This window comes from Hyla sarda, chromosome 2 (genome assembly GCF_029499605.1).
Source record: "Hyla sarda isolate aHylSar1 chromosome 2, aHylSar1.hap1, whole genome shotgun sequence".
Classification (NCBI taxonomy): Eukaryota; Metazoa; Chordata; class Amphibia; order Anura; family Hylidae; genus Hyla; species Hyla sarda.
Window position 1 is genome coordinate 496117700 of NC_079190.1, and position 25469 is coordinate 496143168.

Sequence of the window (25469 nt, forward strand, 5' to 3'; positions counted from 1 at the left end):
AGAAGAAAAGTTGCCCGGTTGCCCATAGCAACCAATCAGCTCGCTTCTGTTATTTTTAACCAGGCCTCTGCAAAATGAAAGAAGCAATCTGATTGGTTGGTATGGGAAACTCAGCAACTTTTCCTCTAGACAGGTTTTGATAAATCTCCCCCATAAAGTGTAAAATTTGTGCTGCCTGCAGCCACCACTAGGGGAGCTCAACGTATACAGACGTATACAGTTCCTGTTAAATTCAATACTAGCAGGGGCCAAGCTATAGGGGGGTGCATAGGTAGCAGTGGCAGCTGCTGGGCACAGCAGGACTTCGTACATGGAGGCCCACCTCTCTTGAGTGCGTAAATGGGGTATGCTAGTATTATTAAAGGGGTACTCCGGTGAAAACCTTTTTTCTTTTAAATCAACTGGTGGCAGAAAGTTAAACATGTTTGTAAATTACTTCTATGAAAAAATCTTAATCCTTCCTGTACTTATTAGCTGCTGAATACTACAGAGGAAATTCTTTTCTTTTTGGAATGCTCTCTGATGACATCACGATCACAGTTCTCTCTGCTGATGTTATATTAAAAATAACTCTTTATTTATTTATTGTTGTCCTTAGTGGGATTTGAACCTACGTCCCCACCACTGCAAGGCAGCAGTGCTAACCACTGAGCCACCATGCTGCCCTTACCATACATCTGCTATGCATGGTTTCTAAAATGGACAGAGATGTCGGCAGAGAGCACTGTGCTCGTGATGTCATCAGTGTTGCAAAAAGAAAGGAATTTCCTCTGTAGCATTCAGCAGCTAATAAGTACTGGAAGGATTAAGATTTTTTAATAGAAGTCATTTACAAATATGTTTAACTTTCTGCCACCAGTTGATTTAAAAGAAAAAAGGTTTTCACCGGAGTACCCCTTTAACCCCTTACGCTCCTGCCACCAATACGGTGGCTTCTCTGTTTTAGAATAAAGGGGGAGGGGGGGTCCCCAGTTGTCGGACCACTGTGCGATCAGTGCTGATAACAGATAAAAGCATCAGATATGAATCAGTAAATGTCGGAAAGATGGCGTCACGTCTCCAGCAGCGAGCGCCGTTCCGGGGAAGAACAGCTGTCTATACGCAACGCTTGGCTGAGCAGCTGCGTGATGACAAAGCCTCGCTTCTCCCTACACAATACATCAGTCATCCCATACCAAGGCCAAGACTAACCCTGGGGGCGATAAAAAAAAAAAAATATCTCCGCTATCGATTTTTTTTTTCCCTCGCTCTCGTTTTAATTCCGTTTTCTCTCTCTTAAATATTCAATTTGGGAGACAGCAGATCAATCCCCCGGCCGTCTCCTGTCCCCGGCCATCTGTATAGAGGCAGAACAATCGCCTAGAGGCGCTGAGAGAAGGGCGCTCGCCGTAAATCAGGCCCGGATCTCCGAGTCCTTTAAATTTAATCTGACGTTCAATCTACGCCGTTAAATAAAAAGCCCTTTAAAAAGCTCCATAAAAGAAGCACCGGCCACGCGTTCTGGCGATTTGTCATTGTAATGGCGAAAGGCGGTGGAAGGGAGGCCGCAGAGCGCACTTTCTTATGAAGAGCATTTCATTCTAAGACAAAAAGTTTAAAAAAAATATAAAAAATTTAAAAATAAATAAATTATATATATATATATATATATATATATATATATATATATATATATATATATATATATATATTCCAAGAAACACAGCACCAGTCAGGTCATGGATCTTTAAAAAGCTGGGTTGTCTTTATTATCCCAAAATCAGAGCAATGTTTCGGCAGAAGTAGCCTTTATTAATATAGTTTTTCCAACTATAGCAGTGTTACCTAACCAGTGTACCTCCAGCTGTTGCAAAACTACAACTCCCAGCATGCCCGGACAGCCTTCGGCTGTCCGGGCATGCTGGGAGTTCTAGTTTTTCAACAGCTGGAGTCACACAGATTGGGAAACACAGCGTTTAGCCATAGGGATGACATTACAGCTCTCATTGGGGTCATCACCCAGCTTTCCCAGAATCCAAATAACAAATATGTAGCAGTATATTTATAATTATGTAACAAGATGTTTATACTGCATAGCTAGGCATGTTTGACTTTCTGGGGTTTAGCAAAGATGGGTGACCGTAAGACAGTGACAGAAACGGTCATCAGGGATCACTATATTTATCCAAGGTACCTGTCGTCTTTAGAAACCTGGTTTTAGGAAGCACATATCCTATTCAGGGAAAGCTGAGTGACATATGTGAAATTTGGTCAATTCCTGGCAAGATTTTGCTAACGGGGACTTTTGCTAAGTCCCGTTATCGGGCCTGGATTTTTATGGAATGAAGGGCAGGTTTGAAAGCAGGACATTTCATCCCCTCCCTGGGTCGATCCAGGTTTTTAAGACAAGCCCTGCTCAGCACAGGTGCTGCAGACAGCTCATCACCAAGCTTTAAAACTAGGGGAGTCAGTCTACAAGTGAGGCTGTGAGGAACCGGCACCATCGGGGGTTTGCAGCCTGAAAAGAGGACACTGTAACCTGTGTGGATAACACATTTGTTGACTTTTGTGTTGGGTGACTGGTAGTAAGCCACCTGTATAGACAGGGAAGAGATCTGTGCTGTTATGGCTGGACCACAGGATTTTTTTGTTTTGTTTATGGCTTTATTTGTTTTGTTACTAAACAATAAAGACCAGTGATGCCCTGTTTCAACGTTACTTTAGGGTACCTGTCCCTGACTGCTAGTTTGCCGTTGTTTGACTGGTACCGCAGGGCTAATCTCCCATAATATATCCTAGGTTGCAGAGGTTTTCATACCAACAGTCCTGAATTTACCAGGACAGTCCCATGTAATCAGAAAGGTGTGGGGTTTATGTAAACCCCTACCACAATTGGCTGTTAGAGGGGGCGTTCCCAGGTGGTTTGGGGGTGGGGCTTAAATCTCAAAATCATGTGTGCCAGAGCAAGAAAGAAACTACATCAAATCTCCCTCTTATTGATTATAATTCTCGCCAACACACGCTTCACACATCCGTCATCGTATCGGCCATTACCACCTCACGAGCTGGGGCATTCCTATACATTCACTCCACTTACAGTAAAGAACCCTTTCCTGTACTGATGATCGAATCACCTCTCCTCTACATACAAATGGTGCTACATAGTGCGTAGAACAGTTCTCATTCCAATTTCAGTGGAACTGGCTGAACATCTAATGTGTATGGAGGCTTCCAGAGAGGGATCGGGCATGTTGGATTTCAACTGTCTGATCTGTTTGTTCTTTGAGAGATAAGCCGCCACCAGAGGAGTCTGGCAGCAGCTTATCCTACCTGTGCCGAGTGTTTGTGTTTATAGGGGGGGGGGGGGGGAAATAGAGAGAGAGATTGCCGTCAGCTGAACGAGTGTTCATGTCTATGGTGGGGATGAATGGTAGCCAGCCATACCTAGCTGTCTTCTAGGTATGGCTGGCTACCATTCATCTATTCTCCCCAATCTCTTCAACCTTAACCCAGAGGTGTACATTTAAGTTCCCAAAAATTTGAGGCAGCTACTATGCGCCATTTTTATATACTGGTGTCGTCGTGAGTGTCAGAGAGGTGTGAACGCTACCTCTGCAAACCCATATAGCTATTCTCCTTTTTTACAGCTGCTTGGCATTGAGTGTCTAGCCTGATTTTAACTAGCATTCCATACATCTATTTACTATGTTTGTTTTGTCCTAATAAAGACACCTACCCCAGTGTTTTTCAACCAGTGAGCCTCCAGCTGTTGCCAAAACTACAACTCCCAGCATGCCCGGACAGCCTTCGACTGTCCGGGCATGCTGGGAGTTGTAGTTTTGCCACAGCTGGAGGCACACTGGTTGAAAAACTGTGCGTTTAGTCATAGGGATGACATCAAACCTCTCATTGGGGTTGTCACCCAGCTTTCCTAGAGTTTATATAACAACTATGCCTTGTTATCTACAATATTTATATACTGTATAGCTAGGTCTGTTTGACTCTCTGGGGTTTAGTAAAGATGGATGACTATAAGACAGTGACAGAAATGTTCATCGTGGGTCGCTATATTTATCCAAGTTACCTGTTGTATGTGGATACCTTGTTTCAAGAAGTGCGTATCCCATCCAGGGAAAGCTAGGTGAAATCCAGGTAATTTGATAAATTGCTGGCAAGATTTAGCTAACAGGGACTTTTGTTAAGTCCAGTTATCGAGCCTGGAGTTTTATGGGATAAAGGGCAGGTTTGGTAGTGGGGTCTTTTATCATCTTCCTGGGCCGGTCCAGGTTTTTTGACAAGCCCAGATCAGCACAGGTGCTGCAGACAGCTCTTCAGCACAGGTGCTGCAGACAGCTCTTCAGTTGGCTTTAAAACTAGGTAAGTCAGTCTGCAAGTGAGGCTGTGAGGAACCTGCACCATCGGAGGTTTGTAGCCTCAAAAGAAGACATTGTAACCTGTGTGAATAACACATTTGACTGTTGCGACTGGTAGTAAGCCACCTGTATATATATATATTTTTTTTGTCTATGGCTGTATTTGTTTTGTTACTAAACAGCTAGGCGCCATTTTTAAAACTGGTGTCTTTGTGAGTGGCCATTGACACCAAGGCCTAGGCATGAACACTATCTCTGCAAACTCTTATAGCAATCCTCTCTTTGTGCAGCTGCTTGGCATTGAGTGCTTAGCTTCGTTTCAACTAGCATTCCATACATCTATTTACTGTGTTTGTTTTGTCCAAATAAAAACACCTACCCCTCTTTTCCCGGCCTCTTCGTTGAGGGCAGCTATCCAAGCCTTCAGCCATTGACTCCGCCAGCTATTCAGAGATAATATCCAGGACAGTAGAGTGTCGGCCTCACCCTGTGCGCCACCATAAGGCGACCTCGCTTTACGTTTCCTCCAACCATTCAGGGCGTACTGGACCAGATAGACAGCGATGGTCAACAAGGAGGCAAAAAAGAGGGTGACCAAGCATAACCACTGAAATTCTCCAAACCAAGACATGGCTCCACATCTACGGGATTCCTTCTAGAGAAGCTTCATGAAACACTGTATTCCCAAAGAGGCTCCCAGTTCCCTGTAGAGGGGGGGTCTCAGAAGGGTCAAAACGGAAAAAGGGGCAAGTGTCGTAAGCGTTCCATGTCCATTGACGGGGCCGGAGATTAGACGATGGCTTCACCTCAACTGCGGGACACCAAGGTGGACCGAAACTGGAATTCAGGAGTTGGAACAAGTGGATTGTTTCCTAGCATCCCTGGTCCCAAAAAGAGGAGGTGGCAAGATGACTGCTGGCATAGACCTTCTGAAAAAAAATCCCCGCGGCCTCAGCCTATCGGAATATCATCTCCAGTGTGGTGGCCCGAGGGTAGACGTCAGGAACAATCGGGATCATTCTCTTCACGCTGAGCACCAGGAGCCGTGGAGGTGTCCGGGAACTCTGCCTTCTTCCAGGAATAGCGGAGTTTCCCCTTCTAGTTCCTCTGGAGTAAGCAGCTTGGGGCTTTCATTTCTTAAAGTCACAGCAGCGCCCAGAAGTTGTCCCTGGAAAAGACACCATAACATTAGTCAGCGTTCAATAAACAAGACGCCCGGTATATTTTGGCAGGAGCCATGAGATGTTTTAGCAGACACACCCCGACAGCTCAGAATCAAAACAGAAGAAGGCCGAGACTGAGATCAACAGGTTGTCAGGAGTCAAAAAAAACATGGCCGCCTTTTTCTATAAAACAGCGCCACAGCTATTTACAGGTTGTTTGTGGTGTTGCAGCTCAGTCAAATTCTCTTCAAAAAACCCGGGCTGCAATACCAGACACAACCCATGGACAGGTGCGGAGCTGTTTCTGAAAGAAAGCAGACATGTTTTTTGTTCTTGGTGGACATAGAATTCTGTGGCCACCCTATTAGGTTATGTTCACACAGAGTTTTAAAGGGGTACTCCGCCCCTAGACATCTTATCCTCTATCCAAAGGATAAGATGTCTGATTGTGGGGGTCCTGCAGCTGGGGACCCCCCACGATCTCTGTGCAGCACCCAGCGTTCTTTTAGAAAGCTGGGTGCCGGCGGCGGGGGTTGTGACATCACGACCATGCCTTGTCGTGACGTCACACCACGCCCCCTCAATGCAAGTCTATGGGAGGGGGCGTGGTACCACGCCCCCTCCCATAGACTTGCATTGAGGGGGCGTGGTGTGACGTCACAACGGGGCATAGTCGTGATGTCACAACCACCGCCGCCTGCTCCTAGCGTTCGAAACAAAATGTTCCGAAACGATGGGGCAGCTGAGTACCCCTTTAAATGGCTTTGGCAGTGAAACAGATCACATACATGGCCGTATTACAGTTCTGAACCCCCAGAGTTGTAAGGAGCCATAACATGGAGGGCCTCTGAGCCATTAGGGCCCATTTCTATGTATGACTTGTAGAGATGAGCGAATTTACAGTAAATTCGATTCGTCACGAACTCCTCAGCTCGGCAGTTGATGACTTATCCTGCATAAATTAGTTCAGCTTTCAGGTGCTCCGGTGGGCTGGAAAAGGTGGATACAGTCCTAGGAAAGAGTCTCCTAGGACTGTATCCACCTTTTCCAGCCCACGGGAGCACCTGAAAGCTGAACTAATTTATGCAGGATAAGTCATCAACTGCCAAGCCGAGAAGTTCGTGACGAATCGAACTTACTACTCATCTCTAATGACTTGGGCGCTTGATGCCATATTACAGAGATATTGGGGGAGATTTATCAAAACCTGTCCAGAGGAAAAGTTGCTGCGTTGCCCATAGCAACCAATCAGATCGCTGCTTTCATTTTTCAGAGGCCTTTTCTAAAATGAAAGTAGCGATCTGATTGGTTGCTATGGGCAACTTAGCAACTGTTCCTCTGGACAGGTTTTGATAAATCTCCCCCATTCCCTCTATATAGCACCGTAATACATCCAGGTAGAATATGACGGAGAGATCCATACCGACATTGGAGATATATTCGGGTATAATGCGGCCACATAGAACAGAATCAGAGGAATTACAGCTCGGTACAACTTTCATTGGACAGTGTCCGATTCTGTAGAGACACCCCCATTTGTCAAAAAGAAAATATGGAATGGCCCCACCCAGTTGTCAGTTAACTCATTTTATTTTCAGGAGTAACAGAGGCGCGGCACAAGAATTTACTACGGGTGAGTTCACACCACGTTTTTGCAATACACTTCCCGTATCAGGTTTTTGAATGAAAAACTGATTCCTCAAAACCGGACTAAACTGTATCAAAACGTGTGTACAAACATTAACCCGTATACAGTTAAAAAAAATCATGTCCATTTGCATACGTTTTTTAAGAAAAGAAAACGTATAGGTTTTTAACTTTTCACTCTTATGAATAAAGTTTCACTTGTTTGATTAAATTCCAAGAAAAAAAACTGTGCAAAGTCAAAAACCGTTTGGTGAAAACCAGATGGAACCGTACGCACGTACAGTTCTGTACGGTTCCCATTGACTCCCATGTTAAAAAATAAAATAAAATGAATAAAAACGAATATGGTTTTCATACGTTTTTTTTACCCGGACCAAAAACAGTGGTAGGCTACGGTTTTGGGTACGGGAAAAAAACTGACAAAACCGTACAAGATGCAAAATGGACACAACCGGATGCAACGTTTTGCATACGGTTTTTCAATGGAGAGTCAATGCATACGGTTTTCAATACGGTTCCATGCGGTTTTCAAATTGAAAACATATACGGGAACTGTATTGCAAAAACGTGGTGTGAACCCAGGTCCCCTATAAGTAAAAAAAAAATTTAAAATTTAAAAAATAAAGTCGACATTCCTAAACTTATGTCTTTTATACAAACTATTTCCTGTATCATTATGGCTTTGCAGCAATTTCAGCGCCTGTAGCTCCTTCATGTAACTTTAGCCAATTAAAGGGACACTCCACCCCTAGCCATCTTATCCCCTGAGTCCCGCTTCTGGGGACCCCAGTGATCGCTGTGCAGCAGCCGGTGTTCTTTTAGAATGCTGGGTGCAGGCGGCGTGGTCGCGCCACACCCCCCTCAATGAAATCCTATGGGAGGGGGCATAGCATTGAGGGGGCGTGGCGTGATGGCACCAAGGGTGTGATAGTGACATCATAACCCTGCCACCTGCTCCAAGCATTCGAAACAAAATGTTTCCGAACGCTGGGGCAGCAGAGTACCTCTTTAAGAGAATTGCAGAAATCAGCGTTCCTAACTTATTGTTACCGCAGGTGGTAGTGGATCCTCTGGACCTGTGTGGAAGATGACATGAGCCGTACCAGGGAGCGGAGTCTAAGGTACCGCTGGTTTTCACCAGAGCCCGCCGCAAAACGGGATGGTCTTGCTGCGGCAGGCGGCATCCAGGTTGCTACCCCTGGCACGACTCACAGGCTGCTAGGTGTAACTCGACTCAGGAGAGATGACACATAGAGAGGCTGGCAGGAAGGCAGGACAAGCGGTACAGAATCGTAGTCAGGACGTAGCAAGGACAGTAGGCTGGCGGCACAGGAGCGTAGTCAGGTCACAAGCAGAGTAGTCAGGAACACAGAAAGGCAAACACAATGACTGCTCTCTCTGAGGCACTAGGCGCAAAGATCTGGCAAGGGGGTGTGGGAGGTGATCACACTTATAGACTAGGCACAGGTGAAAGCAACAATCAAGGGCTCACTGGCCCTTTAAATCTTAAAGCAGCGGCGCGCATGCGCCCTAGGAGGCAGGGACACGTACGCCAGCGATGCGAGACTACAGGAAGAACAGCAGATAGGGAAGATGAGTGACGGCCCGAGATTCGCATGTGGGCGCGTCCTGCGATGCAAATCCCTGGCCCGTCAGCAGAAGCGGACCTAGCAGGAGAGCGCGTGTCCGGCTGGAGCGCTAGGTGTAACACTTATGTCTCGTACAGAACTGACTCCCCCGCCCCCGCTATGCAAGTCTATGGGAGGGGGCGTGACGGCAGTCACGCCCCCTCTCATAGACTTGCATAGCGGGGGGGGGCGGAGTCATGACATCATGATACTCTGGCCCCGTAGTTGCCACCCAGCTCAAACAGGTGGGTGGCGAATACAAGATTGCGGGGGTTCCCGGCGGCGGGACCCCCGCGGTGAGACATCTTATCCCCTATCCTTTGGATAGGTTATAAGATGTCTCAGGGCCGGAGTACCCCTTTAAGGAAATTGCACAGATCAACGTTACTAAGTTATGCCTTGTTTAGAAAACGTCATCTATATATTAGTATATAGGAAATATGAACTGTCATGATTTCCTCCGCCGCCCCCTAACCCCCCCCCCCCCCCCCGACTCCGCACGATCCGCAGAGGCTTTTGTTTATTCAGCCGAGCTCTATTTATAAAGAAATACATATCTGTAATGTATGTTTTGTGCATTGCGTTCCCATGACAACCCCATAAAGCGCACAGTGCGTTCACCAAGGTCGGGCTTTGTTTTAAATCAAATCATAGGGGTCACTTTGCTAAGCTTTTAGGGGGAAAATGTGGATGGGCCCTTTAAGGGGGTTATCCAGGAATACAAAAAACAGAGCTAATTTCTTTCAAAAACAGTGCCACATCTGTCCTCAGGTTGTGTGTGGTATTACAACTTGGCTCCAGTCACAATGGTAATGGAACTGTAATGGAACTGGGCTGTAATACCACACACAACCTGAGGACAGGGGTGGTGCAGTTTTTTTTTTTTTTTTATTCTTAAAGGGGTTATCCAGGAAAAAAACTTTCTTTTTATATATCAACTGGCCCCAGAAAGTTAAACAGATTTGTAAATTACTTCTATTAAAAAATCTTAATTCTTTCAATAATTATCAGCTGTTTAAGTTGAGTTGTTGTTTTCTGTCTGGCAACAGTGCTCTCTGCTGACATCTCTGCTTGTCTCGGGAACTGCACAGAGTAGAAGAGGTTTGCTATGGGGATTTGCTTCTAAACTGGGCGGTTCCCGACACAGGTGTCATCAGAGAGCACTTAGACAGAAAAGAGCAACTCAACTTCAGCAGCTGATAAGTACTGAAAGGATTAAGATTTTTTAATAGAAGTAATTTACAAATCTGTTTAACTTTCTGGAGCCAGTTGATAAAAACATTTTTCCTGGATAACCTCTTTAATAACCGCTTTGAACCAGTGTGCTTCCAGCTCTTGCAAAGCTACAAAAAAAGTTTTGCAACAGCTGGAGGCACACTGGTTTGAAAACACTGCTAGCGTGACCTGATACCTACACACTGAATACACCCCATGGCAGGTAGTGTAAACAGCGCCTTTCTGTCCCATCCAAGCAGCTGCGCCCTCATGTATGCAGTGTACACACAGCTGCATTAGCAAACTGGTGTTTATGATACCTGGAAGGTGCAGGCTGATCCAGAGGGTATAGGCCATCCTAGCAAATCATCCATTCGTTTCACTTTGTCTTTAATTATTTGAGTACGCTGTCCCTTTAAGGCACAAATAAAAGGGAACCCCCCCCCTACCAATCCTATAATGTAATGTTTCCCAACCAGTGTGCCTCCAGCTGCTGCAAAACTACAATTCCCAGCTTACCCTCGTCTTCCCATTTGGAACACATGCATGTGCCTGTATATGGCGGTATTTAAAAGAGAAAGTGGTCGGCTGAACAAAAAGTTATTAAAAAGGTGTATGGCTACCTTAAAGGGGTACTCCACTGGAAAACATTCTTTTTTATTTATTTTTTTTCAAATCAACTGGTGCCAGAAAGTTAAACAGATTTGTAATTTACTTCTATTTAAAACTCTTAATCCTTCCAGTACTTATTAGCTGCTGAATGTTCCAGAGGAAGTTCTTTTCTTTTTGAATTTCCTTTCTGTCTGACCACAGTGCTCTCTGCTGACACCTCTGTCCATTTTAGGAACTGTCCAGAGTAAGAGCAAAACCTCTCCTGCTCTGGACAGTTCCTGACATGGACAGAGGTGTCAGCAGAGAGCACTGTGGTCAGACAGAAAAGAAATTCAAAAAGAAAAGAGTTTCCTGTGGAGCATACAGCAGCTGATAAGTTCTGGAAGGGTTAAGATTTTTAAATTGAAGCAATTTACAGATCTGTTTTAACTTTCTGGCACCAGTTGATTTAAAAAAAAAAAAAAAAAAAATGTTTTCCACCGGAGTACCCCTTTAAGGCTATGTTCACATGGGGGAATGTCTGCCCGGAAAATTTCCAAGTGGCCATTCCACAAACAGCAGGCAACGGCAGAACATGCCGGTGCTAGGACCGCTGGGAAATGCCGAGTCTCCATAGACGGCAATGCCTTTCCGAGAGGATTCTGCAGAAAGAATTGACAAGAATTGATCACGTGGTGGAATTTCCATTGCAGCGGGGTCTCATTGTTTTAATGGGATTCTACACTGCACCATGCACACGGCAGAATTTCCAAGGCGGAAACATCTGCGCCGGAAATGACGATTCCAGCCTCCGCAGAAAGAATTGACAAGTCAATTCTTTCTGCGGAGGCTGGAATCAGCATTTCCGCCGCAGATGTTTCCGCCTTGGAAATTCTGCCGTGTGAATGGTGCAGTGTAGAATCCCATTAAAATAATGAGACCCCGCTGCAATGGAAATTCCACCACGTGTTCATGGCCTAAGAATCATTGGAGTCATTGGTTTCACCCAGCTTTCCCAGATATAATTAAAAGGGGATTTAGAAAAACATAGCAGCTTTCTTTCAAAAACAGCGCCACGTCTGTCCTCGGGTTGTATCGGGTACTACAACTCCACATGATTCACTTTAATGAAACTGGGCTGCAATACCACACACGACCTAGGGACAAGAGTGGCGCTGTTTTAGAAAGAAAGTAGCTTTATTTGTTTATTTGTTTTTTTCCCCCAATTGTTGATAACCCCTTTGAGAAACAGCAGATAATGGCGGCTTTTACAGGTAGCCGAATATAACGGGAAACTCCGCATGTAAACATTTACGGCGGTGACTTTGCCTTGTAAACACAGTGTAACAAATGGCTCATTTCCTCATCAAATATTTGGTTATTAAAATGTCCATAAAGAGAGGAAGCGACTGATTTCTTGAGAACGTCGGCCAGGACGGCGGGAGGTCACTCGGTTATACCCTGCGACTATCACATAGCCCCAGATTTTAACCTTATCTGTGCCATTATCTTAAAGCTACAGCACCCAAGGACCAATGATGCAGTTGTAGCCTGATGGTGGATGAAGGAACAGGACTCCCCCCCCCTCCTCCAGAGGAACAGGACTCCCCCCCCCCCTCCTCCAGAGGAACAGGACTCCCCCCCCCCCCCTCCTCCAGAGGAACAGGACTCCCCCCCCCCCTCCTCCAGAGGAACAGGACTCCCCCCCCCCCTCCTCCAGAGGAACAGGACTCCCCCCCCCCCCTCCTCCAGAGGAACAGGACTCCCCCCCCCTCCTCCAGAGGAACAGGACTCCCCCCCCCTCCTCCAGAGGAACAGGACTCCCCCCCCCTCCTCCAGAGGAACAGGACTCCCCCCCCCTCCTCCAGAGGAACAGGACTCCCCCCCCCCTCCTCCAGAGGAACAGGACTCCCCCCCCCCCTCCTCCAGAGGAACAGGACTCCCCCCCCCTCCTCCAGAGGAACAGGACTCCCCCCCCTCCTCCAGAGGAACAGGACTCCCCCCCCTCCTCCAGAGGAACAGGACTCCCCCCCCCCCCCTCCTCCAGAGGAACAGGACTCCCCCCCCCCCTCCTCCAGAGGAACAGGACTCCCCCCCCCCCCTCCTCCAGAGGAACAGGACTCCCCCCCCCCCTCCTCCAGAGGAACAGGACTCCCCCCCCCCCTCCTCCAGAGGAACAGGACTCCCCCCCCCTCCCTCCTCCAGAGGAACAGGACTCCCCCCCCCTCCTCCAGAGGAACAGGACTCCCCCCCCCCTCCTCCAGAGGAACAGGACTCCCCCCCCCCTCCTCCAGAGGAACAGGACTCCCCCCCCCCCTCCTCCAGAGGAACAGGACTCCCCCCCCCCTCCTCCAGAGGAACAGGACTCCCCCCCCCCCTCCTCCAGAGGAACAGGACTCCCCCCCCCCCTCCTCCAGAGGAACAGGACTCCCCCCCCTCCTCCAGAGGAACAGGACTCCCCCCCCCTCCTCCAGAGGAACAGGACTCCCCCCCCCCCCCTCCTCCAGAGAAACAGGACTCCCCCCCCCTCCTCCAGAGAAACAGGACTCCCCCCCCCTCCTCCAGAGGAACAGGACTCCCCCCCCCCCCTCCTCCAGAGGAACAGGACTCCCCCCCCCCTCCTCCAGAGGAACAGGACTCCCCCCCCCCTCCTCCAGAGGAACAGGACTCCCCCCCCCCTCCTCCAGAGGAACAGGACTCCCCCCCCCCCCCTCCTCCAGAGGAACAGGACTCCCCCCCCCCCTCCTCCAGAGGAACAGGACTCCCCCCCCCCCCCCTCCTCCAGAGGAACAGGACTCCCCCCCCCCCCCTCCTCCAGGGGAACAGGACTCCCCCCCCCTCCTCCAGAGGAACAGGACTCCCCCCCCCTCCTCCAGAGGAACAGGACTCCCCCCCCCTCCTCCAGAGGAACAGGACTCCCTCCCCCCCCCCTCCTCCAGAGGAACAGGACTCCCCCCCCCCTCCTCCAGAGGAACAGGACTCCCCAGAGGAACATGACCCCCCCCCCCTCCTCCAGAGAAACAGAACTCCCCAGTCCCAAGAGGAACAGGACTAACCAGTCCAAAGAGGAACAGGACTAACCAGTCCAAAGAGGAACAGGACTAACCAGTCCAAAGAGGAACAGGACTAACCAGTCCCAAGAGGAACAAGACTAACCAGTCCCAAGAGGAACAAGACTAACCAGTCCCAAGAGGAACAGGACTAACCAGTCCCAAGAGGAACAGGACTCACCCCCCACCCCCCTCCTCCAAAGGAACAGGACTCCCCAGTCCCCAAAGAAGCAGGACTCCCCAGAGGAACAAGACTCCCCAGTCCCCAAAGAAGCAGGACTCCTCAGAGGAACAGGACTCCCCAGTCCATAGAGGAACCTATCAGCAAAAAAGACAGGCAAATTTAGCCCAAAGATTGTGAAGAAAGGTTCTTCAAAGTGGAGAGCCCCTTTAAATAACATTTTAGGAGAAAAGGATATGAGGGGAGGGATAATAGCCCCATAAAGCCCCTATATTATTCATTCCACCTCTGACAATGAATTTCCAAGAGGTGTTCAAGACCCAAAGCATTGTATGGTCAGTCCGAAGCTAGCCATACCCATTAGATTAAAGGGGTCATGCCGATTTAGAAAAACAGCAGGTTTCATCCAAAAACAGCACCACCCCTGTCCTCAGACTTTGTGCCGTATTACAACTTGGCTCCATTCACTTCAATAGAACTGAGCTGCAATACCACACATCACCTGAGGACAGGTGCGGTGCCATTTTGGGATGAAATCGGCTCTGTTTGTTTATAATCCTGGATGACCCCTTTAAATTCAGCCAAAACTATCAGGGATTTCGGTGGGACCAGCCAACGATCTGATGTGTAAGGAGGCCTCTCGACTCTGTTCTCAGGGAGGTAGCCCGCCACCAGAGGTGTCAGCAGTTTTCTCCGAATTCTGAATGCATGCACGCTCATCCAGACCGAATGTACATGTGTATTAGGAAAGATAGCCCTTATCAGTGATCTAAAATGCAGATGTGAACTCGGTGATGTGCACAGACATTTTTGGGGGGCAGGGGCACTTATTTAAAAAAAAAAAAAAAGTTTGTAAAAACCCTGTCAGTCCCGATCAGTGAGGGCATTATAGGGCAGGTGCATTAAAAGGGCAGGGGCTCGAGCCCCCTTTTGAGTCTATGAGGGAGATTTATCAAAACCTGTCCAGAGGAAAAGTTGCCCAGTTGCCCATAGCAACCAATCAGATCGCTGCTTTCATTTTGCAGAGGCCTTGTTAAAAATGAAATAAGCGATCTGATTGGTTGCTATGGGCAACTGGGCAACTTTTCCTCTGGACAGGTTTTGATATATTTGCCTCTATGTGTGCACGTCCCTGTGTGAACCACACCTATGGCACAGTTCACACACACAGTTTTTGGCACAATTAACATGAACACAATGGAGATACACAGTTCCCCCCAACAACGGCATCATATCATTCGGAAAAGTATTGGCCGCCGATTGGCCTCTACTGAATGGCGCTAATCTGCGTTTACGACAGCCAGAGGCGTCTAGAGTAGTATTTCCCAACCAGTGAGCCTCCAGCTGTTGCAAAACTACAACTCCCAGCATGCCCGGACAGCCGTTGGCTGTCCGGGCATGCTGGGAGTTGTAGTTTTGCAACAGCTGGAGGCACCCCTGGTTGGGAAACACTGACCTATACTATATACTACTATATAGTCCAACATGCTGGGAGTTGTAGTTTTGCAACAGCTGGAGGCACCCCTGGTTGGGAAATACTGACCTATACTATATACTACTATATAGTCCAACATGCTGGGAGTTGTAGATTTGCAACAGCTGGAGGCACCCCTGGTTGGAAAACACTGACCTACACTATATACTACTATATAGTCCAACATGCTGGGAGTTGTAGATTTGCAACAGCTGGAGGCACCCCTGGTTGGGAAACACTGACCTATACTATATACTACTATATAGTCCAACATGCTGGGAGTTGTAGATTTGCAACAGCTGGAGGCACCCCTGGTTGGGAAACACTAACCTATACTATATACTACTATATAGTCCAACATGCTGGGAGTTGTAGTTTTGCAACAGCTGGAGGCACCCCTGGTTGGAAAACACTGACCTACACTATATACTACTATATAGTCCAACATGCTGGGAGTTGTAGTTTTGCAACAGCTGGAGGCACCCCTGGTTGGGAAACACTAACCTATACTATATACTACTATATAGTCCAACATGCTGGGAGTTGTAGTTTTGCAACAGCTGGAGGCACCCCTGGTTGGAAAACACTGACCTACACTATATACTACTATATAGTCCAACATGCTGGGAGTTGTAGATTTGCAACAGCTGGAGGCTCTCTGGTTGGGAAACACTGACCTATACTATATACTACTATATAGTCCAACATGCTGGGAGTTGTAGTTTTCCAACAGCTGGAGGCTCTCTGGTTGGGAAACACTTCTCTAAGGAACGATACGCAGTGTGAACAATACCCTAAATTATTACTTATCGGTATAAGCGCATCTTACCTTACAGGCAGAGACATATAATCCTGGCGTGACTGCATCACAGCGCTGAATAGATAAGATATAACTAAGAAGGTGTTCTATAATGATACAATAGACAGGGATGGGCACAGCCATGATAAAGGAGGTAAAGGGGCTGATCGCAACGTAGGCAGCGAAGCCGGATGTGTTCCACCTATTCATTACTAGGCCATGTGAAAGTTATATAAGTGTCAGCCCCGTATTATCTCCTCTCAGGATCAGGGGGTAGTGACACCACGGCTGCCGCTGCCAGGCACCGTAATAAGCCATAAATAACAGGGACAGACATCTGTAAAACTGTACCCTATGACCGCCATTTATCATTGTAGGTGTAAGTGAAGCATTTTTCTACACTTTTATATTTTTTTTGTGTCTGCTGGTAATGTGGAGCACCAAATTTATTAAAGGGGTACTACGGTGGAAAACTTTTTTATTTATTTATTTATTTTTAAATCAACTGAAGCCAGAAAGTTAAGCAGATTTGTAAATTACTTCTATAAAAAAATCTTAATCCTTCCAGTACTTATTAGCTGCTGAATACTACATAGGAAATTCTTTTCTTTTTGGAACACAGAGCTCTCTGCTGACATCACGAGCACAGTGCTCTCTGCTGACATCTCTGTCCATTTTAAGAACTGTCCAGAGTAGAAGAAAATTCCCATGGAAAACATATGCTACTCTGGAGAGTTCGTAAAATGAACAGAGATGTCAGCAGAGAGCACGGTGCTCGTGATGTCAGCAGAGAGCTCTGTGTTCCAAAAAGAAAATTATTTCCTCTGTAGTATTAGGCAGCTAATAAGTACAGGAAGGATTAAGATTTTTTAATAGAAGTCATTTACAAATATGTTTAACTTTCTGGCACCAGTTGATTTATAAAAATAAAAAAAAATAAAAAAAGGTTTCCACCAGAGTACCCCTTTAATTGGTCACAGAGCATTGATAAATTTTGTGCAGGTCACATTTTCTGAAATTTCTCTCTTCACACACCAAAAAGCTAAGCTAAGTCTGGGCTTGTGTAGTTTTAGAGACTTTTCAGTGGCTTTGCACCTTTTTTTGCGCCTTTTCACAAAAAGGCGCAGTTCATAAATCCCTTCCATATCATGTGTATTGTCGAAATCAGTGGATTGCAACTCAAAATCTGCAGAAATGTGTAAACCAAAAGGTGCAAATAAACCTGCGTGCATTTTTTTTTTGCCTTTTCTAAACACAAAAAAACTGTCTAAGGGTAGGTTCAGACGAGCGGATTGATGGCGCGTGTTTCGCTGTGGATCCGCCACTGAAGGACCTCTGTATGCTGCCTTTACATGTGCCTGCTCAGAGCGCCAATACACACTGCGATGTTCGAGTCGCCGCGCGCATGCGCAGTATACTCGCTCATTGCGGCAGCTCTCGGGAGCAGTGGGAGCGGCCGAGATGAGTGCGGGTACACTGTGCGTCGCTTCAGCGTGTCTGCACGAAGCGGCGTATTTCCTCTCCGAGCAGGCACATGTAAAGGCAGCATTCAGAGGTCCTTCAGCGGCGGATCTGCAGCGTAAAATACACTGTAAATCCGCTGTCTGAACGTACCCCCCTAAAGACAATGATAAATGTCGGCCTATGTCACTGTTCCCAAACCCTGTGGCTACAACTACAACTCCAATCATGCCCTGAGGATTACAGGTTGGGGAACACTGCTCTAAGATTTATCAAACAAAGTAACAGTGGAGCAGTTGCCCATAGCAACCAATCTGATTAAACATTAAAAATGTAAACTGAAAACAATGACAGTTGGGATCTGATCGGTTGCTATGGGCAACTGCACAACTGTTCCATTGTGCAAGGTTCGATCTATCTCCCCCTATAGAGCAGTGTTCTGCCCAACCTGTGGTGTACAACTACAACTCCCATCATGCCCACAGGTTGGAACGCTGCTCTGTGGGGAAAGAGTTATAAACCTTGTGCAAAGTAACAGTGTAGTAGTTGCCTATGGCAACCAATCAGATGCCAACTGTCATTTTGTAAAAAATAAAATAAAAAAAAGTGACAGTTGGGATCGATTCGGTTGCTTTGGGGAACTGCTCCATTGTTCTTTGCACAAGGGGAGATTTATGAAACTATGTGTAAAGGTACAGTGAAGCAGTTGCCCCTAGCAACCAGTCAGATTCCAACTGTAATTTTTCAATTAAAAAACACGATCAGAACCAGATTACTTACTTAAAGGGGTATTCCAGGAAAAATATATATATATTTTTTTTATATCAACTGGCTCCAGAAACTTAAACAGATTTGTAATTGCCTTTCATTAAAAAAATCTTAATCCTTCCAATAATTATCAGCTGCTGAAGTTGAGTTGTTCTTTTCTGTCTTACAACAGTGCTCTCTGCTGACATCTCTGCTTGTCTCGGGAACTGCACAGAGTAGGAGAGGTTTGCTATGGGGGATTTGCTTCTACTCTGGACAGTTCTCGAGACAGGTGTCATCAGAGAGCACTTAGACAGAAAAGAACAACTCAACTTCAGCAGCTCATAAATACTGAAAGGATTAAGATTTTTTTTTTTATAGAAGTCATTTCCAAATCTGTTTAACTTTCTGGAGCCAGTTGATATATATATATAAAAAAGTTTTTTTCCTGGATAATCCCTTTAATAATTTTTTTTATTTATTTAAAATAATAGTCGTGATCTCATTGGTTGCTATGGGCAACTGCTCCACTGTTCCTTTGCACAAGGTTTAATAAATCACCCCCATAGAGCAGTGTTCCCTCCAGATCCATAGTTTACAACTACAACACCCATCATCAGTGAAGCAGTTGCCCATAGCAACCGATCTGATACTAACTGTCATTTTCAATAAAAAAAAAATGTACATTTTTGTAAAAAAAAAGTGACAGTTGGGATCTGGTTGGTTGCTATGGGCAACTGCTTCAAAGATAAATCCCCCCATAGAGCAGTGTTCTCCCCCCACCCTGTGGTTTACAACTACAACTCCCAACATGCCCATAGGTTGGGGAACACTGCTCTATGGGGTAGATTTCGATAAATCTGCCCCCCCGCCTCATATGCACGAGTACTAAATATCTCATAGCAGGAGCAAATGCCATGACCTAAAGGGGGCATCCAGCCTTGTAAATGACCATAACGTACGTCGTATCGTAGAATCGTATATCTAGACCAGTGTTTTCCAACCAGTGTGCCTCCAGCTGTTGGTAAACTACAACTCCCAGTATAACCGGACAGCCTTTGGCAACAGCTGGAGGCACCCCAGGTTGGCAAACACTGATCTAGATCTATCCATTCAATTCTGTTGACAAATTGCAATTAATGGCATTTTATCTACACGTGCGCAGCAGCTTCGAAATTGTCGAAAAAGCTCAAAAATATATTTTTTCCTGGAAAAAAAAAAAAAAAGGTACTGCAGATACGATTTTTAGATGCGTCCGATTTGGCCGCCTTCACCACACGAATTTTGCGTAGCAACAAAGTCGTTGCGCAAGGTTTTGCAACTTTGCTATACCAAAAAAAAAAAAAAGAAAAAAGAATGCTGTAAACCGGTGGTCTCCAAACTGTGGAGCTCCAGAGGTTGCAAAACTACAGCTCCCAGCATGCACGGACAGCCGTTGGCTGTCCGGGCATGCTGGGAGTTGTAGTTTTGCAACAGCTGGAGGCTCATTGGTTGGGAAATACTACCCTAGACACTTCTGGCTGTCGTAAACGCATATTGGCGCCATTCAGTAGAAACCAATCGGCGGCCAATGCTTTTCCGAATGACATGACGCCTTTGTTGGCTCTCCGGGAATGCTGGGAGTTGTTGTTGTGCAAGTGGGTAAAGTGCAAAAAAAATGTAAGTCTAAAGAAAGTGAAAGAGGTTGACCGAAATTGGTGAAGATTGGGAAGGGGGGGGGGGGGGGGGGGGCTGGGGTCAGTATGGTGCTAAGCCGTGTGATCTTTTGATACTTCCTGGTGAAACAAACAGGAACTGAAGCCTCATTGTTACGGAGCTGCAGCAGCGGCGAGAAAAGTCACATCCACATAATAGCAATAGTTACACAATACGAGGACTATAGTCAGGTCGTAACCCCTTGCGTGCCGCCCTGTACTACGACGATGCACGCTGTAGATGTGCGGTGACTCTACGCGTCCGCGGTGCAACTTTTTCTCAGTTTCTCATTTTTTGCACACAGCGCATCTCGGTAGAGTGCGATAAAGTGCACGGAAGCCGACGTACGCCAGTCCGCCCCCCCCCCCTCTCTCCGCTATGCACAGCCTGGCACTGCCAGCGGCGGTCACCATCACGCCGGTACGGTCTCGGCTACGGTGCCCACAGACTGGAGACTCTGTCCTACTTAGCCGTCCTCTGCTGCCAGTCTACCCAAGGGCACCGCTCCTGCTCTGCGTCCCCCAATAGTCTTGGACCCCCCCCCTTTCCTACCTGTTCATGTGACTCAGCAAACCCCCGACTGCGAGGCCTTGTGATCCCACACTGCAGAAGCCCAGCACCCGGCTGCTGGCCATAGGAAAGCCCAATACCTGGAGGAGTGGCCTGGGATTGTCAGATTTGCATAATGAGGGCCTCCCATAATCCCTGCACTGAGTGTGAGTGGAGGAGGTTGCTGTAAGGGAGGAGGAGGCTGGACTTTACACACTCAGTGCACGCTTAACCCTTCATTCACCAGCATTGCCTTTCCCCAGCGTGCGGTTCCCACTAAAAACGATAAATCTGGAAATTAAAGTGTTAAATAATCCCCCCCTTCCTTTCCCAGTCCTACAGACTGGAATAGAAGATATTCAGGGCAGCTTCCTGGTTGGAATGTCCCTTTAACTCTTCCCTTTTCAGACTGCACAAGCTTAGAGAAAAGGAGAGAACATAACAATCCCACCAGCAAGGATTAGGGGGGAGGAGGTGGACTGGTCGGACTGGTCACTCAAGTGTCTGTGACCGACCGAGCCCAAGTCAGCTGAAGACTTCGCTCCAGTCCTGGTCATGAGACCGCTCTCCTTTTTTTCTACTACAAATCCCATGATGCAACGCGGACGTGCCAGTGGATCAGCCAAAAAAGATGAGATGCTGCGGCAGGGCAAGTGACCTTGTCCAATCACGAGGCTATTGAAAAAAAAAAAAGGGCACAGAGCTGACCAGGAGGTGCATGATGCAGGATACCTAACCCAAAGACAAGGATAGTCTACAGTAAGGCAAGAAGGATAGTCTACGGCAAGACAAGAAGGATAGTCTACAGAAAGACAAGAAGGATAGTCTACGGCAAGACAAGAAGGATAGTCTACGGCAAGACAAGAAGGATAGTCTACAGCAGGACAAGAAGGATAGTCTACAGCAGGACAAGAAGAATAGTCTACGGCAAGACAAGAAGGATAGTCTACAGCAGGACAAGAAGGATAGTCTACAGCAGGACAAGAAGGATAGTCTACAGTAAGACAAGGATAGTCTACAGCAGGACAAGAAGGATAGTCTACGGCAAGACAAGAAGGATAGTCTATAGCAGGACAAGAAGGATAGTCTACAGCAGGACAAGAAGAATAGTCTACAGTAATACAAGAAGGATAGTCTACAGCAGGACAAGAAGGATAGTCTACAGCAGGACAAGAAGGATAGTCTACAGTAAGACAAGAAGGATAGTCTACAGTAAGACAAGGATAGTCTACAGCAGGACAAGAAGGATAGTCTACAGCAGGACAAGAAGAATAGTCTACGGCAAGACAAGAAGGATAGTCTACAGCAGGACAAGAAGGATAGTCTACAGCAAGACAAGGAGGATAGTCTACGGCAGGACAAGAAGGATAGTCCACAGCAAGACAAGAAGGATAGTCCACAGCAAGACAAGAAGGATAGTCCACAGCAAGACAAGAAGGATAGTCCACAGCAAGACAAGAAGGATAGTCCACAGCAAGACAAGAAGGATAGTCCACAGCAAGACAAGAAGGATAGTCTACAGCAGGATAAGAAGAATAGTATACAGTAAGACAAGAAGGATAGTCTACAGTAAGACAAGGATAGTCTACAGCAGGACAAGAAGAATATTCTACAGTAAGACAAGTAGGATAGTCTACAGCAGGACAAGAAGGATAGTCTACGGCAAGACAAGAAGGATAGTCTACAGCAAGACAAGGAGGATAGTCTACGGCAGGACAAGAAGGATAGTCCAGAGCAAGACAAGAAGGATAGTCCAGAGCAAGATAAGAAGGATAGTCTACAGCAGGACAAGAAGGATAGTCTACAGTAAGACAAGAAGAATTGTCTACAGTAAGACAAGGATAGTCTACAGTAAGACAAGAAGGATAGTCTACAGTAAGATAAGAAGGATAGTCTACAGCAAGACAAGAAGAATAGTCTACAGTAAGACAAGAAGGATAGTCTACAGTAAGACAAGAAGGATAGTCTATGGTAAGACAAGAAGAATAGTCCACAGCAGGACAAGGATGGTCCACGGCAAGACAAAAGAATAGTCCTCTGTAAGACAAAAAGGATAGTCCATGGCAAGATGGGAAGGATAATCCACGACAAGACAAGAAGAATAGTCCATGTAAGACAAGAAGGATGGTCCACAGCAAGACAAGAAGGATAGTCCACGTCAAGACAAAAAGGATAGTCCACAACAGGACAAAAATGATAGTCCATGCCAACTTGAGAAGGATAGTCCACAGTAAGACATGAAGGATAGTACACAACAGGACAAGAAGGATAGTCCATGGCAAGATGAGAAGGATAATGCACAGCAAAACAAGAAGAATAGTCCATGTGAGACAAGAAGGATAATCCACAGCAGGACAAGGATAGTCCGCGGCAAGACAAGAAGAATAGTCTACAGTAAGACAAAAAGGATAGCCCATGGCAAGATGGGAAGGATAATCCACGGCAAAACAAGAAGAATAGTCCATGTGAGACAAGAAGGATAGTCCATGGCAAGACAAGAAGGATAGTCCACGGCAAAACAAGAAGGATAGTCCACGGCAAGACAAGGATAGTCCACGGCAAGACAAAAAGGATAGTCCACAACAGGAAAAGAAGGATAGTCCACGGCAAGACAAGAAGGATAGTCCACGGCAAGACAAGGATAGTCCACGGCAAGACAAAAAGGATAGTCCACAACAGGAAAAGAAGGATAGTCCATGGCAAGACGAGAAGGATAATGCGCGGCAAGACAAGAAGAATAGTCCATGTGAGACAAGAAGTATAGTCCACAGCAAGACAGGAAGGATAGTCCACAGCAAGACAAGAAGGATAGTCCATGGCAAGACAAGAAGGATAGTCCATGGCAAGACAGGAAGGATAGTCAATAGCAAGACAAAATTGATAGTTTACAGCTAGACTAAAAGAATAGTGCACAGCAGGACAAGGATAGTCCACAGCAAGAAGAAGAATAGTCCTTGGCAAGACAAAAGGATAGTCTATGGCAAGACAAGATGAAAAGTTTACAAGACAAGAAGAAAAGTCCTCTGTAAGACAAGAAGGATAGTAAAGTCAAGAAGAATAGCCCAAAGCAAGACAAGAAAGAACGTCCACAGCAAGACATAAAGGATAGTCCACACCAAGACAAGGATAGTCAACAGCAAGACAAGAAGAATTGTCCACAGCAAGATAAGAGGATAGTCCACAGCAAGATAAGAAGGATAGTCCACAGCAAGATGAGAAGGATAGTCCACAGCAAGACAAGACGGATAGTCTATGGCAAGACAAGAAGGATTGTCCTTGTAAGACAAAAAGAATAGTCCACGGCAAAATAAGAAGGATAGTCCACAGTATGAGAAGGAGGATAGTCCAAAGCAAGACAAGAAGACTACTACACAGCAAAACATAAAGAATAGTAATGTAAAGAAGAATAGCCTAAAGCAAGACAAGAAAGAAAGTCCACAGCAAGACATAAAGGATAGTCCACACCAAGACAAGGATAGTCCACAGCAAGACATAAAGGATAGTCCACAACAAGACATAAAGGATAGTCCACAGCAAGACAAGAAGGATTGTCCACAGCAAGACATAAAGGATAGTCCACAGCAAGACAAGAAGGATTGTCCACAGCAAGACATAAAGGATAGTCCACAACAAGACAAGCACAGTCCACAGAAAGACATGAAGGATAGTCCACAGCAAGACATAAAGGATAGTCCACAACAAGACAAGGATAGTCCACAGCAAGACATGAAACATAGTCCACAACAAGACATAAAGCATAGTCCACAACAAGACAAGAAGGAAATTACTCAGCAAGACAAGAAAGACAGTCCACAGCAAAAAAAGGATAGTCCACAGCAAGACAAAGATAGTCCATAGCATGACCAGAATAGTCCCTGTCAAGACAAGAAGAATGCTACACAGTAAAGGACTGCAATGGGACCCCAATATAAAACTTGTGGGATCGGGAAGTTTATAGTGAGTGGGCGGTCACAGAACATACAGTGGGACCCGCAAAATCCTGCACAGTTCCTCAAATCTCTGAAATGGCACAAGGGGGTAATGAAATTGCACAGGGTGGGCTAAAAGCTGTGACAGAATGTGGGAGTGGGAAGGATTGAACACATATGTTTAAGGGATTAAGAAAACAGTCCAGCGCAGTGCTCTACAACACAGCAAAACATAAAGAATAGTCCCCAGCAAGACAAGAAGAATCTCTATATATCTCATTATCTATCTCATATCTATCTATCTATCTAATATCTATCTATCTCATATCTATCTCATATTTATCTATCTATCTCATATCTATATATCTCATATCTATCTATCTATCTATCTATCTAATATCTATCTCATATTTATCTATCTATCTCATATCTATCCATCTCATATCTATCTATCTATCTCATATCTATCTCATATCTATCTATTTATCTCATATCTATCCATCTCATATCTATCTATCTATCTATATCTACCTATCTATCTCATATCTATCTATCTCATATCTATCCATCTCATGTCTATCTATCTATCTATCTATCTATCTATCTCATATCTATCTATCTATCTATCTATCTATCTATCGCATATCTATCTATTTATCTCATATCTATCTATTTATCTCATATCTATCTATCTATCTATCTCATATCTATCCATCTCATATCTATCTATCTATCTCATATCTATCTATTTATCTCATATCTATCTATCTATCTCATATCTATCTATTTATCTCATATCTATTTATCTCATATCTATCTATCTCATATCTATCTATCTCATATCTATCTATCTATCTCATATCTATCTATCTCATATCTATCTCATATCTATCTCATATCTATCTATCTCATATCTATCTATCCCATATCTATCTATCTCTCTATCTATCTATCTATCTCATATCTATCTATCTATCTGATATGTATG

General features: G+C 45.8%; 2 protein-coding genes across 2 annotated transcripts in view; both read right to left on the minus strand.

The window, feature by feature from the left end:
• C2CD2 (C2 calcium dependent domain containing 2) overlaps positions 1-4983 on the minus strand; it is a 51685-nt gene extending 46702 nt beyond the window's left edge. The window contains exon 1 of the mRNA XM_056560209.1: positions 4732-4983. Within this exon, the coding sequence (XP_056416184.1) occupies positions 4732-4983 (252 nt within the window). The remainder of the gene's footprint in view (positions 1-4731) is intronic.
• On the minus strand, positions 4737-24926 carry LOC130357186 (uncharacterized). Its single transcript, XM_056559722.1, has 2 exons — positions 20556-24926; positions 4737-5520 (listed from the first exon to the last, which is right to left on the minus strand). The coding sequence occupies exon 1, from the start codon at positions 23015-23017 to the stop codon at positions 20972-20974; it is 2046 nt and encodes a 681-aa protein (XP_056415697.1). The 5' UTR covers positions 23018-24926; the 3' UTR covers positions 4737-5520; positions 20556-20971.
• Positions 24927-25469: the final 543 nt, after the last annotated feature.

Excerpts from the sequence above, each read along its gene's own strand:
- LOC130357186 (XM_056559722.1), bottom strand. The coding sequence starts at position 23,017 with ATGGACTATTCTTCTTGTTTTGCCGTGGATTATCCTTCCCATCTTGCC.